The 18678-nt window shown below is 39.9% G+C and overlaps 1 protein-coding gene across 2 annotated transcripts in view; it reads left to right on the top strand.

The window, feature by feature from the left end:
• SWAP70 (switching B cell complex subunit SWAP70) overlaps positions 1-18678 on the top strand; it is a 94031-nt gene that overhangs the window by 48903 nt on the left and 26450 nt on the right. For both annotated transcript variants that reach the window (XM_029207419.1, XM_029207418.1), the window contains exon 3: positions 7508-7681. In XM_029207419.1, the coding sequence (XP_029063252.1) occupies positions 7508-7681 (174 nt within the window). The remainder of the gene's footprint in view (positions 1-7507; positions 7682-18678) is intronic.

The raw sequence follows: 18678 nt of genomic DNA on the forward strand, positions 1-18678 counted from the left end.
CCTCCTCTTCTTCCTCTCTCCTCCCTTCTTGTTCACTTCAGTCCAGCCACCTTGACCTTCCTCAGATTACTAAGACCCTTCCAGCCACAGAGTCTTCAGACATGCTGCTTCCTCTGCTGTAAAGTTTCCTCCACCCATAATGTGGAGGTCTTGTCTTGATTGTCACTTCCTCAGGGAGGTTTCTCCAGGTAGCACCCCACCCATTCTAGACCTAACCAGCTTTCCTGTAATGTATGCTTGCAACGTTTTGTGCTTTTCCTTTTTGCCACAGTTTTCACCACATAAGTGGTTGTGTTATTGCTGTATAGTTTGATATCTTATTACCCCCCTGGAGTGTAAGTTCTGGGATGGCAAGGACTGGTTCACCCATGTCCCACACTGTTGATTGTTTCCTTTGTGTGCAGGAGTTTTTAAGTTTGATGTAGTTTTGTCTGTTTTGCTTTTGTTGCCTGTGCTTTTAGAATCATACCCAAGAAATCATTGCCCATTCCAATGTCATGAAGCTTTTCCCCTATATTTTCTTTTTGGAGTTTTATCCTTTTAGGTCTTACATTTAGATCTTTACTCTGTTTTGGACTTAATTTCTGAACATGGTGTAAGATAAGGGCCCATCTTCATTCTATTGCATGTGGATATTCAGTTTTACCAATACCACTTGTTGAAGAGATGGTCCTTTCCTCATTGTGTGGTCTTGGCACCCTTCTTAAAGCTCACTTGACGGTATACATTAGGGTTTATTTCTGGGCTCTCTATTCTGTTCTATTGGTCTATATGTCTGTTTTTATGCCAGTACCATACTGTTTTTTGTTTTGTTTTTTTTGGCTGTGCCGCATGGCTTGTGGGATCTTAGTTCCCCGACCAGGGATCAAACCCATGCCTTCTGCAGTGGAAGCGTGGAGTCCTAACCACTGGACCGCCAGGGAATTCCCCAGTACCATACTGTTTTGATTACCTGTTAGCTTTGTAATAGGTTTTGAAATCAAGAAGTGTAAGGCCTCCAACTTTGTTCTTCTCAAGATTTTTTTTTTTTGCGGTACGTGGGCCTCTTACTGTTGTGGCCTCTCCCGTTGCGAAGCACAGGCTCCGGACGCGCAGGCTTAGCGGCCATGGCTCACAGGCCTAGACGCTCCGCGGCATGTGGGATCTTCCCAGACCGGGGCACGAACCCGTGTCCCCTGCATCGGCAGGCGGACTCTCAACCACTGCGCCACCAGGGAAGCCCATGTTTTTTGTTTTTTAAATTTTTTGGCTGTGCCGCAGGGCATATGGAATCATAGTTCCCCAACCAGGGATCGATCCCACACCCCCTGCATTGGAAGCATGGAGTCTTAACTGCTGGACTGCCAGGGAAGTCCCATCTCAAGATTGTTTTGACTATCATGGACCTTTGAGATTCCATATGAATTTTAGGATGATGTTTTTTGTTTCTGCAAAAAAAAAAAAAAAATGCCTTTGAGATTTTGACAGGGATTGTGTTGAATCTGTAAATTGCCTTGGATAGTATAGACATTTTAATAATATTAAGTCTTCCAGTCCATGAGCATAGAGTGTTTTTCTATTTATTTGTGTCGTCTTTAATTTCTTTGAGTAATGTTTTGTAGTTTTCAATGTACAAGTCTTTTGCCTCCTTGGTTAAGTTTATTCCTGAGTATTTTATTCATTTTGATGCTATTGCAAATGGGATTGTTTTCTTAATTTTCTTTTCTGATTGTCATTGTTAGTGTATAGAAACACAACTGATTTTTGAGGGTTGATTTTGTATCCTGGAAGTTTGCTGAATTGGTTTATTAGTTTTAATAAACCAGTTGTTGGGTGGAATCTCGAGAGTTTTCTACATAAGAAAAAGCATTTGGGGCTTCCCTGGTGGCGCAGTGGTTGAGAGTCCGCCTGCCGATGCAGGGGACGCGGGTTCGTGCCCTGGTCTGGGAAGATCCCGCATGCCGCGGAACGGCTGGGACTGTGAGCCATGGCCACTGAGCCTGCGCGTCCGGAGCCTGTGCTCCGCAACGGGAGAGGCCACAACAGTGAGAGGCCCGCGGACCCCAAAAAAAAAAAAAAAAAAAAAGAAAAAAAGAAAAAGCATTTTATCTGCAAACAGAGATAATTTTGCTTTTTTCTTTCCAATTTGGATGCCTTTTATTTCTTTTTCTTGCCTAATCTCTCTGGCTGAGTCTTTCTGAACTGTGTTGAATAGAAGTGGTCAGAGTGGGCATCCTTGTCTTGTTCCTCATCTCTTCTCTAAGAGAAGAAAAAAGCTTTCAGTTTTTCATCTTTGAGTTTGATGTTAGTTGTGGACTTTTCATATATGATCTGATGTTTTCTTTCTTAAAGGTGTAAATGCCATCGTTTGATATACTTCTGCCTTTGATCATGATTAAACTAAAGAATAGTAGATTAGAATATAGAGAAGTAATAAGCCAAACAGACAATTTATTAAAATTAAATAAGACACAGAGAACTTGCACCGAAAAGCCACTATTTATTTCCTGGGAAAACTAATTTATGGAGAATCTGCTTGGTTTCTGATCCCATTGCAGTCTGACTTATATCCAGACCTCTCGGCTATCTTGAAGGTAACTAACTAGTGACCACTGAATTGCAAAACCAGTAGTCTTTTCTTAAACGACTCCTCCTTAATTTCTCTGTAGCATTTGGCACTGCAGTAGCCCCTTCTTATCCATAGTTTCTCTTTCCATGGTTTCAGTTACCTGTCAAGAGTGGTCTGACAATATTAAATAGAAAATTCCAGAAATAAAGAATTCATAAATTTTAAATTGTACGCTGTCCTGAGTATCGTGATGAAACTTTGTGCCTTTCTGCCCTGTCCTGCCTAGGACACCAGGACATGAATTGTCCCTTTGTCCAGTGTATCTCACCCATTAGTCACTTAATAGCTATCTGAGTTATAAGATCAACTGTTGGGGTATTGCAGTCCTTGTGTTCAAGTAACTCTTTTTTTTTTTGGTTGCGCTGCGAGCCTTGCAGGATTTTAGTTCCCCAACCAGGGATTGAATCGGGGCCACAGCAGTGAAAGCGCCAAGTCCTAACCACTGGACTGCCAGGGAATTCCCAAGTAACTCTTATTTTACTTAAAAATGGCCCCAAAGCACAAGAGTGGTGATGCTGGCAATTCAGATAGCCAAAGAGAAGCTTTAAAGTGCTTCCTTTAAGTGAAAAGGTGAAACTTCTATACTTAATAAGGAAAAAAAAACCCTGTATGCTGAGTTTGCTAATATCTGTGGTAAGACCGAATCTTCTATCCGTGAAATTGTGAGGAAGGAAAAAGAAATTCTGCTAGTTTTCTTGTTGCACCTCAAACTGCAAAAGTTATGGCCAAGTAAATGATAAGTGCTTAAAGATGGAAAAGGCATTAAATTTGTACAGTAAGAGACTTCCCTGTTGGTACAGTGGTTAAGAATCCGCCTGCCAGTGCAGGGGACATGGGTTCAATCCCTGGTCCGGGAAGCTCCCACGTGCTGTGGAGCAACTAAGCCCTTGTGCCACAGCTACTGAGCCCACGTGCCACAACTACTGAAGCCCACGTGCTTAGAGTCCATGCTCCACAACAAGAGAAGCCACCACAATGAGAAGCCCGAGCACCGCAATGAAGAGTAGCCCCTGCTTGCTGCAACTAGAGAAAGCCTGCGCGCAGCAATGAAGAACCAACACAGCCAAAAATAAATAAATAAATTTATTAAAAAAAATTTTTTTTACAGTAAGATATTTTGAGAGGGAGAGAGACCACATTCACATAACTTTTATTACAATATATTGTTTGTAATTGTTCTATTATTAATTATTGTTGTCAATCTCTTATTGTACCTAATTTATAAATTAAACTTTATCATAGATTTATATGTATAGGAAAAAACACGTGTATATAGGGTTCAGTACTACCTGTGGTTTCAGGCATCTACTGGGGTCCTGGAATTTATCCCTTGTGGATAAGGGGAGACTCCTGGGTTGATCAAACCTTCCTCTTACTCTTTCCTCACTCAGTTTTCATGTCTTTGTGGTTCTCCTACCACTTTGACTGTTCTTCTAGTCATCATAATTCCTCTTCCTCCTCCCGCTTGTAAATGTGCGAGTCTCTTGAGGTTCTGTTTTTGATTCCATCTATTTTCTCACTTTATGTTTTCTCTCAGTGATCTCACTGACCATTGTGGCTTCAGTCATTGTCGACATGCAGTTGATTCACAAATCTGCCTCTTCTGTTAGGGTACAGTTCCTTCCTCGATTGTCTTTGGACACCTCCATCTAAATGTCTTCCCAGAACTGCAGGTTGAAGATTCACATAATTGAACACCTGTCTTTCTTTCTCCCTTGTGTCCTCTTCATGCTGTGGCCATCCCCAAACATGGTTGGTGTGCTGCTCCTGCCATGCCTTTGCTTATGGCATTTCCTTTCCTATCCTTTGGAGTACTTTTCCTTGTACTCTTCAATATACTTCAAGGTCTGCCTCAAATACTGTCTTTTCTGCAAAGTACTAATGTGGGCTGCAGGTGACCTGCTCGTTCTTTGCTCTAAACTTGGGAGTTTCCTACAGGCTATCTCTTAAAACTATAAAGCTCTTTGTGATTTTTGTCTGTGTTTGCTTTTCTAGCCATAAATCTAGCCACTCCCCCTCAGGAACTCAATAATTCACCTCATGATACACATAGAATCACTTCTTGTTCCTCAGGGCAAGACTGTATGCTTTCATGCACATGTCATTTTCCCTGGTGGCATATCTTCCACTTAGTGCTTTTTGGGGGTGTGGGTGGATAGAGTTGATAGTAGTGGTCTTTCAAACTAGTCCTGTAGAGATGTCTTCCATCACATAGATAGATGTCCTCCATCTACTGAATTCTACAAGCAGTTTGGCATAGGGAAGAGACAGAATTTGAGCTTTTATTTTAAACCCTGGTTTTGATATTTACTAGCCATGTAAACTTGGTACTCAACTTTTCTGAACCTCTATTTCCTGATCTGTAAAATTGGGAGAGTGTTTAACCCTATGGGGCCAATACAAAGTTTAAATAAGAAACTGCATATAAAATGCCAAGCATATGCTAAGTCCTCAATAAATGGTGTTAAAGAAAAAAAAAGAAATGAAAAGAGAAGAGAAGAAAAAAGAGAAGCAGCAGTTATTATTCCCTTCATGGGGTCATTTGTGTACCATGGGGGCATGGGAAATGGTGTCAGACTGAGACAGGGTGCTCAAGGCAGAGCACAAAGGATATATATTCTTACTCGTGGGGAACTGGTTTACTAATGACAAATTCTAGCCAGAGAATGAGAGAAACTTCCTCCTGCAGCCAACTAGTGACTTCTTCCTTACATTACACACAGCACTTCATTCATCTTTCTCTAGAAAGAAATGCTTTGTTCATGTTGTCCTGTCACCCGCTCTGCCTCCTCCCGTACATTTTCCATATTGTCCCCAATATGGCTTTTAAAATGCAGGTTGTATATGTTGCCCCCTCCCTCTCTTTCAGTACAGATAAATCCTAACTCCTTACTGTGAATTATAAGGCTCTTCATGATCTGGTCTTCACCTACCTCTCTAGCCTAGTCTTTCACTGTGCCCCATGCAATGGACATTTGTCATTTTTTCATCTGACCAGTATCAACTCTTTTCTTATGTCTGGGAAATTCCACAGTGTCTTGGTGGAGGACAGGACCTATCTCACATCTCAGATATTGAAAAGTTTGGATCCTCATTTTCCCAGCTCCCTGGCAGCTAGGGCTTAGGAATGTGACCTGGTGGGACTTTGAATCTGCATTGAGGTGGGCACTTTGAATCTGCATTGAGGGACACGGAGGATCAAGGACTGGGTCAGTGGCAACAGTGATGGCCTCATGTTATATTGGCAGTCATGTCTCCACCCGCTGGTACCATGAGTAGTTTCAGTTGCAGTTATGACTGCCTAGCCTAGATTGGTAACGGCTTAGTTTCAGAGTCTAGGTTTTTCAGCCCTTGTGTTGGATCTTTGAGGTTACCCATTGCTTTTCCAATAAATTCCTTATCTGTTTAAAGGAACTCAAGATCATTTCTCTTATTTGCATTTATGAAGAGCCTTGACTCATACCGCCCTCTAGTACCAAGTGCCCCATTCACATTAACCTTCCTGCAGTTCTTCCAAACTAACCATGGTTGTTTCTGCCTCTGGGCTTTCTCACATTCTGTTCTACCTGGAACACTCTTTACCTCATTCTCAAATTGTTTTGACTCTTGGCGGTCCTTTAGGACTCAGCTCTGTTATGTCACTTTTTCTGCAAATCTTCCCCCAATTCTTAAGATTGGGTTAGCTCCTCAGTGTTCCCACAGAATCCTCTGCTTACCTCTATATAATACTTATCACACTATATTGTAATTGCCTTGACATCCCTTGGAGACATGGGCTAGTAGTATATTCAGTATCTTTGCATTGTCCCCGGCAGATAATAATTACTATCTAAATTTTATCTGTTGAATGAGTGAAAAACTATTGAATTATACTCTGTGTTATGTTAAAATTTGTCTATTTGCATGTCTGTTTTTCCTAATAAACTGTGACTATTCTAAGAGCAGCGGCCAAGTTCTTCACCTTTATATCCTTAATTTGTAGCATAGTATTTGGCTTACAGTAGACACTGAGAGAATGTTGAATGCATAACTGAATGACTGAGTGGCAGAGCTGTCTTTTTAGAGTTTCAGTTCAACAGTTTTTCCCAAGAGAAAGTATCTTCTTTGACCATATAGGTAAAGATGAGATATCTGCATGTAGCTCATATTGAGTAATTGACATTCTCAACTTCTCTGTATCAGGATTGGTAATCTGTTTAGAAGATAATGTTTATACATGAACAAAAATCTATTTGACAAGCCAGTATTTTATGTGCCGACTGAGTGATATGGGCAGATGTTGCTTCAGTGTCAGGCTCAATATAACATTCTTTTTTTTTTCTTAATATTTATTTATTTTGGCTGTGCCGGGTCTTAGTTGTGGCCTGTGGGATCTTCGTTGTGGCATGTTTAGTTGCGGCCTGCGTGTGGGATCTAGTTTCCTGACCAGGGATCGAACCCGGGCCCCCTGCATTGGGAGCACAGAGTGTTACCCACTGGACCATGAGGGAAGTCCCTCAATATAACATTCCTTTTTTTTTTTTGCGGTACGCGGGCCTCTCACTGTTGTGGCCTCTCCCGTTGCAGAGCACAGGCTCCAGATGTGCAGGCTCAGTGGCCATGGCTCACGGGCCCAGCCGTTCCGCTGCATGTGGGATCTTCCCGGACCAGGGCACGAACCCACGTCCCCTGCATCGGCAGGTGGCCTCTCAACCACTGCGCCACTAGGGAAGCCCTCAATATAACATTCTTAATCGAGTCTTTGAAAGTGTGGCACCTAAGCAACTACTTAGGAAATGGTTATTGGTTAATTGGATTGATTAAAATAGAAGCCTGTAGTAGGCTTTGTCTTTCTGTTTTACTTGGTTTACATGCTGATTTTGGACTGGTTCATTGGAATTTTTCCTCGTTCCTTTTTAGGTCCAAGACAACTTTGACAAGATTGAATTCAATAGGATGTGTTGGACCCTCTGTGTCAAAAAAAACCTTGCAAAGAGTCTCCTGCTCATTACAGAAGACGATGCATTTAAAGTATGGGTTATTTTCAACTTTTTATCTGAGGACAAGTACCCACTGATTATTGTACCAGAAGAGGTAAGTGTGGCTCTGGGAAGTTTTACAGGGCCATCTTAGCATTTAATAGATCTAACTTGGAAGTAGATATGGAAGGAGATCCTGTACTAGTGTTTTTGGATCAGAGGCAAAAAAGCTTAGATCCAAAAAAGTCCAAAAGTTAGTGATTTAGGGTTATGCAGTAACCATGGAGATTTGCACACAGGGTGGGACTCTTTCTCTCTAAACTGCCATAATTATAGACAAATCCATCCTCATGTTCAAAGAGTCTTTATTCAGTACAAGTCACAACATAATTTTCTGTCTACTTACATATTGGCAAAACCATAAGAAATGGCTGAGTGATGCTAGGGAAACACATAGGATCCAGAATGTTGTTCCCAAGGCTGATTTATGTGAGGAAATAACTATTCTTGTTTCAAAGCCAAGGATGGAGACTTTTTTAAGACCATACTTTCTAAAGTAAATGAAAAAGGACATTTGCTTGTTTTGTTCTGGGTTATTTTCCCTGAGCTTCCAAGGGGCGGGGGGACGGCGGGGGACAGGGGGAATACAGGAGTAAGGATTCTGTGCTCTCTTACTGCCCTAAAAAATGATCCATGTAATACATGCTTATTACAGTAGTAAATTAAGACTAATAATATGCAGATTAATCAACTGTAGTCCTCCCCTTAAAAAAAGTCATTTGTAATCCCCTAACCTTGGACAAATGATGTAACCTCTTGAGTTTTAATTTCCTCATCTATAAAATGGGGCTCATAAAAATGTTTATTCTAAGGGTTGTGAGGCTCTGTATTTAAAGGACTTAGTTCAGTAAGTGAAATAAGTCAGAGAAAGAGGAATACTGTATGATTTTATGCATATATGGAATATGAACAAACAAACAAAATAATCGAACAAACCAAACCAAACAAAAACATGTAGATACAGGGAACAGAACAGTGGCTACCAGAGGGGAAGTAGGGGTGGGAAGGGTGAAAGGGATAAAGAGGGTCAACTTTTTGGAAACTAAGTTCTCGGTGGTGAGCACACTATAGTGCATGTAGGATTAGAAATACAGTGTTGTATACATGAAACTTATATAACGTTATGAACCAATGTTACCTCAATAAAAAATCTAAAATTAAAAAAAACAATTAAATCACGACTGGGGGAAAAAATAAATGACTTAGCTCAGTGCCTGGCACGTGATATGTACTCAGTGAATGTTAGCTCCTATGACTAATATTATTGCATACATTTTTGCACACTAGTCTCCTTATTTCTGTAGGATAAATTTCCAGCAGTGGAATGCTAAGTCCTAAGAAATGCACACTTTCAGGGTATGAGATGAACGAAGCAGAATTGCCCTTCAGAAAGGCTGTACCATTTATACACCTACCAGTAGTGATTGAGGGTGCCCATTATTACCCATCCTGCCAGCATGAGTCTAGTCTGTGATTTATTTGTATGATTCATGTTTATGTTAGGAAAATCTGTTTAAAAGTTCACACTGCAATATTTTATTTCAAGTCAGCAAGGATTTATCGACTGGCAACAGTAAATGAGGCAATAAGAGGAATACAAAGTGAAAAAGATGACTTCCTGCCTTCAAGGAATATGCAGTCTGCTCAAGGAAAAGAAAAAAATCAAGTGTAATTCAAAGCAAAATAAACTACCTGTTATAAGAGAGGTGCAAATGCCATGCAAATACAGAGAAGGGAAAGATTTATTCCAGTTTGAGGGAGGTCAGGGATCAGGGAAGGCTTTTTCAGAGAGGCAGTATAATGTAGTGGTTAAAAGCAGGGTCTTAAACTTTTTCAGTAAAGGGCCAGACAGAAAATATTTGAGGTTTTGTGGGCTTCCTGGGCCATATTGTCTCTGCTATAGCTACTCAACTCTGCTGTTAATAGCGTGAAAGCAGCCACAAGACAATATGTTCCTGTGCTTTAATAAAACTTTTACTTACGGATGTTGAAATTTGAGTTTCATATAATTTTAATGGACCATGAAATATTATTATTCTTTTGATTTTACCCTCTCTAACCGCTGAAAAACGTAAAAACCGTTCTTGGAGCAAGTGTGTATAAAAACAGGCTGAGAGCCAGATTTGGCAGCTGGGGTAGATTTGACTCATGGGCTGTAATTTGGTGTTCCTTGGTTAAGAGCAGGAGCCTGGAGTCAGATTTCTTGGATTTGAATTCTGGCTTCCACACTGCTCACTAGCTGTGTGACCTTGGAAAATTTACTTCATTCGTTTTTGCTGTAGTTTCCTCAACTGTAAAATGAGGCTAATGCTAGTATCTGCCCCCTAACTGCTCTTGTGAATATCAAATGAGAAGACTGCCTGGCCCTTAGAAAGTGCTCATTGTGTTACCTATTATATCTAGCGGGAAGGTAGCATTTATGCTGGGCCTTAAAAGACAAGAATTTTGACTAATGGAGAAGGCAGAGGAGAAGACTTCCGGTTGGAGGGAACAGTGGGCAAGGTTATATGAGGCAGGAAAGGAAGGGAAGGGCATGTCGGAGATGAGTGAGGTATCCAGCTTGACTGAATTGCCAGTCTTTGAAACAGCTGGATTGACTGATTTAAGCCAAAAAGGGAATTTTAAAAAGGATGTTGGGTAGCTGACAGAATGGCTATGGTGGCTGAAAAACCAGGTGTGGAGGCTGTGCAGTGAGGAACCACAGGGAAAATGTGTGTTGTACTTGTACCACGGAACACCTCTGGCCCTGCACACTGGGTGCTGTCCAGGAACTCAAATCTTCCTGCAAGTAACTGTTCTTGCTACCACGGAGAGTTTTCTGTGCCTATTTCTCAATCACAGTCAGGGCATGATGCATCTAATTGTTATAACCTAGGTCACATGCCATGAGCTAGCTGCAAAGGAGGCCTGGAAAGTGTCCAATTGTGTTTTTAACTTCCATATTGGGAATTCCCCAGACATAAGAAGCGGGTTAGGTGCTGGGCAGTCAAAAAGAATGACACATGCCCTTTCTAACTAGAATGTGATGGCTGTACAGAGATAGAGACAAGTTTCAGGTCTGGGCGACTGGGAGGTAATATAGTATAGTTGTTTAAAGCATGGTCTTTCAAATCAGACTGCCTGGTTTAAATCCCTACTTGACCACTTTTTAGCTCTGTGACTGTGAACAGATTACTTAATCTCCCCGTTTGGGTTTCCCCATCTGGAAAATGGGGATCACTACTTCCTTCACTGGACTCTTGTGAGGACTGATAGTTGATGTATGTGAAGCATTTAACTTAATGTCTGGCTCCATGATAAATGCTCACTAAATTTTGTGTGTGTGTGTGTGTGTGTGTGTGTGTGTGTGTGTGTGTGTGAATGAATGACAGGGTGATGAACAAATTGGGGATATGATGTATGATGATGGGTTTGGTACATTTGGCATTTTGAGTGGATCATCCTTGTGGAGCTGTCCTGTTTGAACTGAAAGAGTACGTTTAGAGCTGTGAGAGGTCAGGGCTGGAGACAGAGACAGGGAAGCCATGGGAGTAGGTTAGATCAGGGAGGAAGAGACAATAGTGGGAGAAGCGAGGGCTGAAGACAGAATCTTGGGCCCATTTCTGTAGCAGGGGGAGGAAATAGATTTGGTAAAGGAAGCAGAATTGGATAGTCTGTGAGGTTGGTGGAGAACTGGGAGAGTGTTGAGTCATGGGTGCCAAAGAAAGAAGAAGTTCTAAGAAGCAGAAAAGTAGTTCCTAGCATTAGATTCTATAGAAAAATTAGAGGGTAATGAGTGAGAAGTTGCCCTTGGATTTAACAATTAGGTGGTCATTGGTAAGCAAGGAGAAGGCAGTTTCACTGTAGCGGTGGGGACAGTTTCTTAGTGCTTAATAATAATAATAATGTAATTGTGCACGTATGTGAAAGGGGAAGTGAAAAATAAAACATGCTGAGCTTCCCTGGTGGCGCAGTGGTTGGGAGACCGCCTGCCGATGCAGGGGACACGGGTTCGTGCCCCGGTCTGGGAAGATCCCACATGCCGCGGAGCGGCTGGGCCCGTGAGCCATGGCTGCTGAGCCTGCGTGTCCGGAGCCTGTGCTCCGCAACGGGAGAGGCCCGCGTACCGCCAAAAAAAATAAAAATAAAAATAAAAAAATAAAACATGCTATGGAATTTTTGTCCACAAAAATTTTCTTAATACAGAAACATATAGAAGGGAATAGAATGTTGATAGATGTAGAAAAAGATATGCTAATGGTATTTTTAAAACCTAGCTGCTGCTTAGGGAGAGTGGGAGGGAGACGCAAGAGGGAGGGAATATGGGATTATATGTATACATATAGCTGATTCCCTTTGTTATACAGCAGAAACTAACACAACATTGTAAAGCAATTATATTCCAATAAAGATGTTAAAAAAACTATATTACAACAGTGACTATAAGGAAATCTTTCAAACAAAAACCTAGCTGCTGCTTGGAAGAATTGTGCTAATAAATCTCCAGTATTGTCTTTTAAGACATTTTGTAGTTATACTTAGTGTTGTAAATTTATTTGCATTTTCTTTAGAACTGGAGATGGGGTGGGTCTCTTACCCGTGATCTTTTGATCTCTAAAATATCCACAGTGGACTTGAAAGTGGCTTTGTCCTGATTTCAGAATTAGAAATTAGTTTGTAAGGAGACTTAACCATATTCTTCAAAGCAGCTCTTACTTGATGTGGAGGACTTGTCATTAGTAGATTATCACTGAGTCACAGGCTGTGGAGGGAGCCAGTCAGCATCAGCTTCCTGACTACTCTGCCTATGACACTCAAAAGATTTATGCTTGGGGGCTTCCCTGGTGGCACAGTGGTTGAGAGTCTGCCTGCTGATGCAGGGGGCACGGGTTCGTGCCCCGGTCCGGGAGGATGGGCCCGTGAGCCATGGCCGCTCAGCCTGCGCGTCCGGAGCCTGTGCTCCGCAGCGGGAGAGGCCACAACAGTGAGAGGACTGCGTACCGGGAAAAAAAAAAAAAAAAAAAAAAAAAAAGATTTATGCTCGGGACTTCCCTGGTGGCTCAGTGGTTAAGAATCCGCCTACCAAGGCAGGGGGCACCGGTTCGAGCCCTGGTGTGGGAAGATCCCACATGCCGCGGAGCAACCAAGCCCATGCGCCACGACTACTGAGCCTACGCTCTAGAGCCCACATGCCACAACTACTGAAGCCCGCGCACCTAGAGCCTGTGCGCCACAACAAGAGAAGCCACCGCAATGAGAAGTCCGCGCACCGCAACGAAGAGTAGCCCCCGCTTGCTGCAACTAAAGAAAGCCTGCACGCAGCAACGAAAACCCAACGCAGCCAAAAATAAATAAATTTATTAAAAAAAAAAAAAATTTCTGCCCTAGGTGGCCCGAAAAACTGGGACCTATATAAGACTTGATGTGGGCCATGACTTTATTTTTATGCACCCAGAGCCCAGCCAAGACTTCACTGCTTGCTTGCCTTCTTCTTTGCAGGCTGACAGGAATGTCTTCGTCCTCTCCTAAACAAGTTAATCTTATTCGAGAAGGGAATGGCCTCTTTTTGACTTGTCAGGATAGTCAAGTAGCATACCTTGTCATGTCATTGTTTGGACTTAACTCTGTTGTTTTGATGTCCTTAGCTCCCTCAGCATTCTTCTGATTAGAAGTAGAAATAGAGTTAGTTTTACAGATTATTCCTCTGTGGCCAGGAGTACTTGTGGGGGGAAAGAAGGGATCATTAAAACAGATTTACGTGGAACTGCTTTGTCTGGCTGCTGAACCGGCCTCCTAAGGTTTAAAATATGGCCTTGTATTTATTGAGCTCCTAGCACATCTCCTGGCCTTTGCCAAGCACTGCAAATTCAAGGTTGCACAGTTTATGAGAAACAGTAGAGTCATTTCTTAAGGTGCCCATTCTCTGTTAGATTTTGTTTTCTTCCTAAGTACTTTAATAGTGTTAAAAAAATTATATTTTGAATGAGTTTTAGACTTACAGATTTTAATAAAATTAAGTATGAAAATGTACATTTAAGAATAAATTTTGAAGTATAATGTCTTAATTTGTCATGAATGAGTTTGATTTGTATTATTACAAACAGTTTTTAGGCTTTATAAATTTAAAGTAATTTTTATGTTTCCAATAAGTCATTTACCATAATGATGGTTTGCATTTTAATTCCAAAATATTTTTAAGTTAAGATTTAATTCTCCGGCTTCGATTAATACTATATGAGATATAAGTAACAGTGGTAGTGACATGAATAACATAAGTGGGGTAAGTTTGCTTTTGACTCAGTTTCCCATCACCCAGAATATCAATCAATATCAAGAATACTGAATAAATTAAGTGAAAGTGACTTAGTACCAAAAGTCAAGAAATTGCATGTCCCCATTTGAGATGGTTCTATAATTTTTGTCAAATGATATTCCTGGAAATGTGTGTCTGTAAAGTATAGTTTTTACATTAGTATTCATTTCCCACAGAGCCAAGAACAAAACAGGATGTTTGTCTTTTGCTTATCTGGAAGAATTGCCTTCTTGCAATTAAATATTAAACCTGAAATAGTTTTAAGAGATCCTTTATTAAGAAATAAAATCTGAATTGTTATTAAGTTAATAAAGACCCTCTTCAATGATTACAGTGAAACAACTTCTAACAAATAAACTTTGGAGCCAGAGGCCTCAAAAATCACATGCAGCTTGAAAGTTTATTCTTTGTTATTTTTGGTGCAACTTGCCTTGGGAGGAGGAAGTAAGCTGCTTCCTGAAACTGAATGAGCTCTTAGAATTGGTGCGGTCCACTCAGACTAACACAGCAGCACGTGATTTATTATTTAGTATCATCAAATAGTTACTGAGAATGGGAGTGTTTGTCTCTCCTTGGCCCAGTATAATGAACTAAGAGGTCCTTAAGTTATTTGGTTGTAAGTATATGACTGTGTTGAAGGCCAACAGGAAATGAAGCTAGATTAGTTGCCTGGAACAGTCACTGGGAATGCAGAGCAGATGCTGAGTGCTGATGACAAACTCTGGAGGGCTGGGGGAGGGCAACTTCAGAAAGGTTCAGGATGAATCTGGGAAGCTGTTTCTAGAGCTGAGTTTGCTGCTAACAGGAAACAATGTTAAAGACATTCCAATATACATGAGGAATTGAAGCTCAGAGTGTGAGGGGCACCAGTCCATTCCCAGTGGTAGGTGAGGAAAAGCTAAGGCTGTTTCTTGACTTGTCATGCCCACTTTTTGTTATCCTGTCCATGCATGTGGCCACACCCATGGCCTCACTACTAAAACTTCTAGCAGTGCCTGTACAACCTTTATCCCAAGTTGTGATCAGGCAGCATGGGCCCTCTTTTTGCTGCCTTAGGGAGATTGAATTTCTGTGCATGATAACACCTCTAAGTTATTTTACTTTGGTCAATTATTTATATAATTGACTTTTTCTCTCTTGTGTCTTATTGCCTTTAAGCTTTTTTCCTTCTACTCTTTTCTGTCCTGTTCTCTCCTTCCCTTTTCCCTTTCTTTTCTTCTTAATAATTTTCTTTTTCTCTTTTCCACTGCCTATCCCTATTACTTCTGTTTAAAAGCCAAGAAAATAATATCTGATAAGCTAAAGAGCAGATGTTACATCTTCAGCAAGAGAAAGGAAAGACCTAAGTGTGTTTTTCTCCAGCAAGTAAACATTTGTTGAATACCTACTGTATGCTAGATTTAGGGTATTAGATAATCTGCATACAAGAGGAGCTTATAATATCTCATCAAATTACAATAGAACTCTTGATATTTTTTGACCTTGTGATATTTTGCGAATGTATATTTCTTTGCAAACATGTTTTTCCTATTGTTGGCATTCTTTTTCTGTTAAAGTGTGTTATTTCACAAATGACATTATAATCAAATTGTTGGAAGTGCAAAGAAGAGAAAGAAAAAATTAATTCACAATCCTATCTGTAACAAATTAGGCTCTAATATTTTGCTCTAGTATTTTTCAAAATATTTATATAAACTTTGTGCAGTGGAGATCATGGGTAAATTTAATTTTGCATTCTTCCTCACTTAATATTATTTCATAAATGCTTTCTTAAATGTAATTTTATTTTTTCTGTCTTTTAAAAATTTAATTTAATTAATTTATTTTTTATACAACAGGTTCTTATTAGTTATCTATACATATTAGTGTATACATGTCAATCCCAATCTCCCAGTTGATCCCCACCCCCACCCCCCCCACTTTCCCCCCTTGGTGTCCATACGTTTGTTCTCTACATCTGTGTCTCTGTTTCTGCCTTGCAAACTGGTTCATCCGTACCATTTTTCTAGATTCCACATATATGCGTTAATATACGATATTTGTTTTTCTCTTTCTGACTTACTTCTCTCTGTAGGACAGTCTCTAGGTCCATCCATGTCTCTACAAATGACCCAATTTCGTTCCTTTTTATGGCTAAGTAATATTCCATTGTATATATGTACCACATCTTCTTTACCCATTTGTCTGTCAGTGGGCATTTAGGATGCTTCCATGACCTGGCTATTGTAAATAGTGCTGCAATGAACATTGGGGTGCATGTGTCTTTTTTGTTTGTTTATTGAAACAGAAAGTCACAAATATTATAATCATCCTCATCAGTTCACTCAGCCCCATGTAATTAATTTTTTTTCATCTTGATCTTTTGTTAGCACTTTTATGAATTCATCAGTTTTCCATTAGAGTTCTGAAAATGCTTATTCATTCAGTTCAGCAGTATAGTCAGTTACCAGAAACCTGTACTTGTCAGAGTCTTTTCAGTGAATTCCTTGAAGATGAAGCCCTTTTATAGGAACATATTTGCAAAAGCATCAGAGTCCACCCAGAACTGTCTGTAATGACAAAAGACTTAAAAATGACCACAGTTAAAGATCTGATGAAAGTTCATAATAATGCAATTGACAAGGAAGTTTAGTTATTTCTGAGATATACATTTTAAAGTAATAACTAGAATTATGACTTATAACATTATACCAGAACATGTAAGATTTTTAGAAATTTCATGTAATGTCTGAAACATTTATATTAACATATTTCCATACAAATAACCCAAAGAAAGTTTAGTATTAGTTGTTTTGTTTGTTTGTTTGTTTATACTGCAGGTTCTTATTGGTCATCAATTTTATACACATTTGTGTGTACATGTCAATCCCAATCGCCCAATTCAGCACACCACCATTCCCACCCCACCGCGGTTTTCCCCCCTTGGTGTCCATACGTCCGTTCTTTACATCTGTGTCTCAACTTCTGCCCTGCAAACTGGCTCATCCGTACCGTTTTTCTAGGTTCCATATACATGCGTTAATATACGATATTTGTTTTTCTCTTTCTGACTTACTTCACTCTGTATGACAGTCTCTAGATCCGTCCACGTCTCAACAAATGACTCAATTTCGTTCCTTTTTATGGCTGAGTAATATTCCATTGTATATATGTGCCACATCTTCTTTATCCATTCGTCAGTTGATGGGCATTTAGGTTGCTTCCATGACCTGGCTATTGTAAATAGTGCTGCAGTGAACATTGGGGTGCATGTATCTTTTTGGATTGTGGTTTTATCTGGGTATATGCCCAGTAGTGGGATTGCTGGGTCATATAGTAATTCTATTTTTAGTTTTTTAAGGAACCTCCATACTGTTCTCCATAGTGGCTGTATCATTTTACATTCCCAACAACAGTTCAAGAGGGTTCCCTTTTCTCCGCACCCTCTGCAGCATTTGTTGTTTGTAGATTTTCTGATGATGCCCATTCTAACTGGTGTGAGGTGATACCTCATTGTAGTTTTGATTTGCATTTCTCTAATAATTAGTGATGTTGAGCAGCTTTTCTGCCAATTTTTGTGTTGGGTTGTTTGCTTCTTTAATATTGAGCTGCATGAGCTGTTTATATATTTTGGAGATTAATCCTTTGTCTGTTGATTCGTTTGCAAATATTTTCTCCCATTCTGAGGGTTGTCTTTTCATCTTGTTTATGGTTTCCTTTGCTGTGCAAAAGCTTTTAAGTTTCATTAGGTCCCATTTGTTTATTTTTGTTTTTATTTCCATTACTCTAGGAGGTGGATCAAAAAAGATCTTGCTGTGATTTATGTCAAAGAGTGTTCTTCCTGTGTTATCCTCTAAGAGTTTTATAGTGTCCAGTCTTACGTTTAGGTCTTTAATTCATTTTGAGTTTATTTTTGTGTATGGTGTTAGGGAATGTTCTAATTTCATTCTTTTACATATAGCTGTACAGTTTTCCTAGCACCACTTATTGAAGAGACTGTCTTTTCTCCATTGTATATCCTTGCCTCCTTTGTCATAGATTAGTTGACCATAGGTGTGTGTGTTTATCTCTGGGCTTTCTATCCTGTTCCATTGATCTATATTTTTGTTTTTGTGCCAGTACCATATTGTCTCGATTACTGTAGGTTTGTAGTATAGTCTGAAGTCAGGGAGTCTGATTCTTCCAGCTCCTTTTTTTTCCCTCAAGATTGCTTTGGCTATTCGGGGTCTTTTGTGTCTCCATAAAAATTTTAAGATTTTTTTTGTTCTAGTTCTGTAAAAAATGCCATTGGTAATTTGATAGGGATTGCATTGAATCTGTAGATTGCTTTGGGTAGTATAGTCACTTTCACAATATTGATTCTTCCAGTCCAAGAACATGGTATATCTCTCCATCTGTTTGTGTTATCTTTGATTTCTTTCATCAATGTCTTATAGTTCTGAGTACAGGTCTTTTACCTCCTTAGGTAGGTTTATTCCTAGGTATTTTATTCTTTTTGTTGCAATGGTGAATGGGATTGTTTTCTTAATTTCTATTTCTGATCTTTCCTTGTAAGTGTATAGGAATGCAAGAGATTTCTGTGCACTAATTTTGTATCCTGCAACTTTACCAAATTCATTGATTAGCTCTAGAAGTTTTCTGGTGGCATTTTTAGGATTCTCTATGTATAGTATCATGTCATCTGTACACAGTGACAGTTTTACTTCTTTTTTTCCAATTTGTATTTCTTTATTTCTTTTTCTTCTCTGATTGCTGTGGCTAGGACTTCCAACACTATGTTG

Source organism: Monodon monoceros, unplaced genomic scaffold (assembly GCF_005190385.1).
Source record: "Monodon monoceros isolate NGI ecotype Baffin Bay Population unplaced genomic scaffold, NGI_Narwhal_1 Super_Scaffold_7, whole genome shotgun sequence".
NCBI classification, from domain to species: Eukaryota; Metazoa; Chordata; class Mammalia; order Artiodactyla; family Monodontidae; genus Monodon; species Monodon monoceros.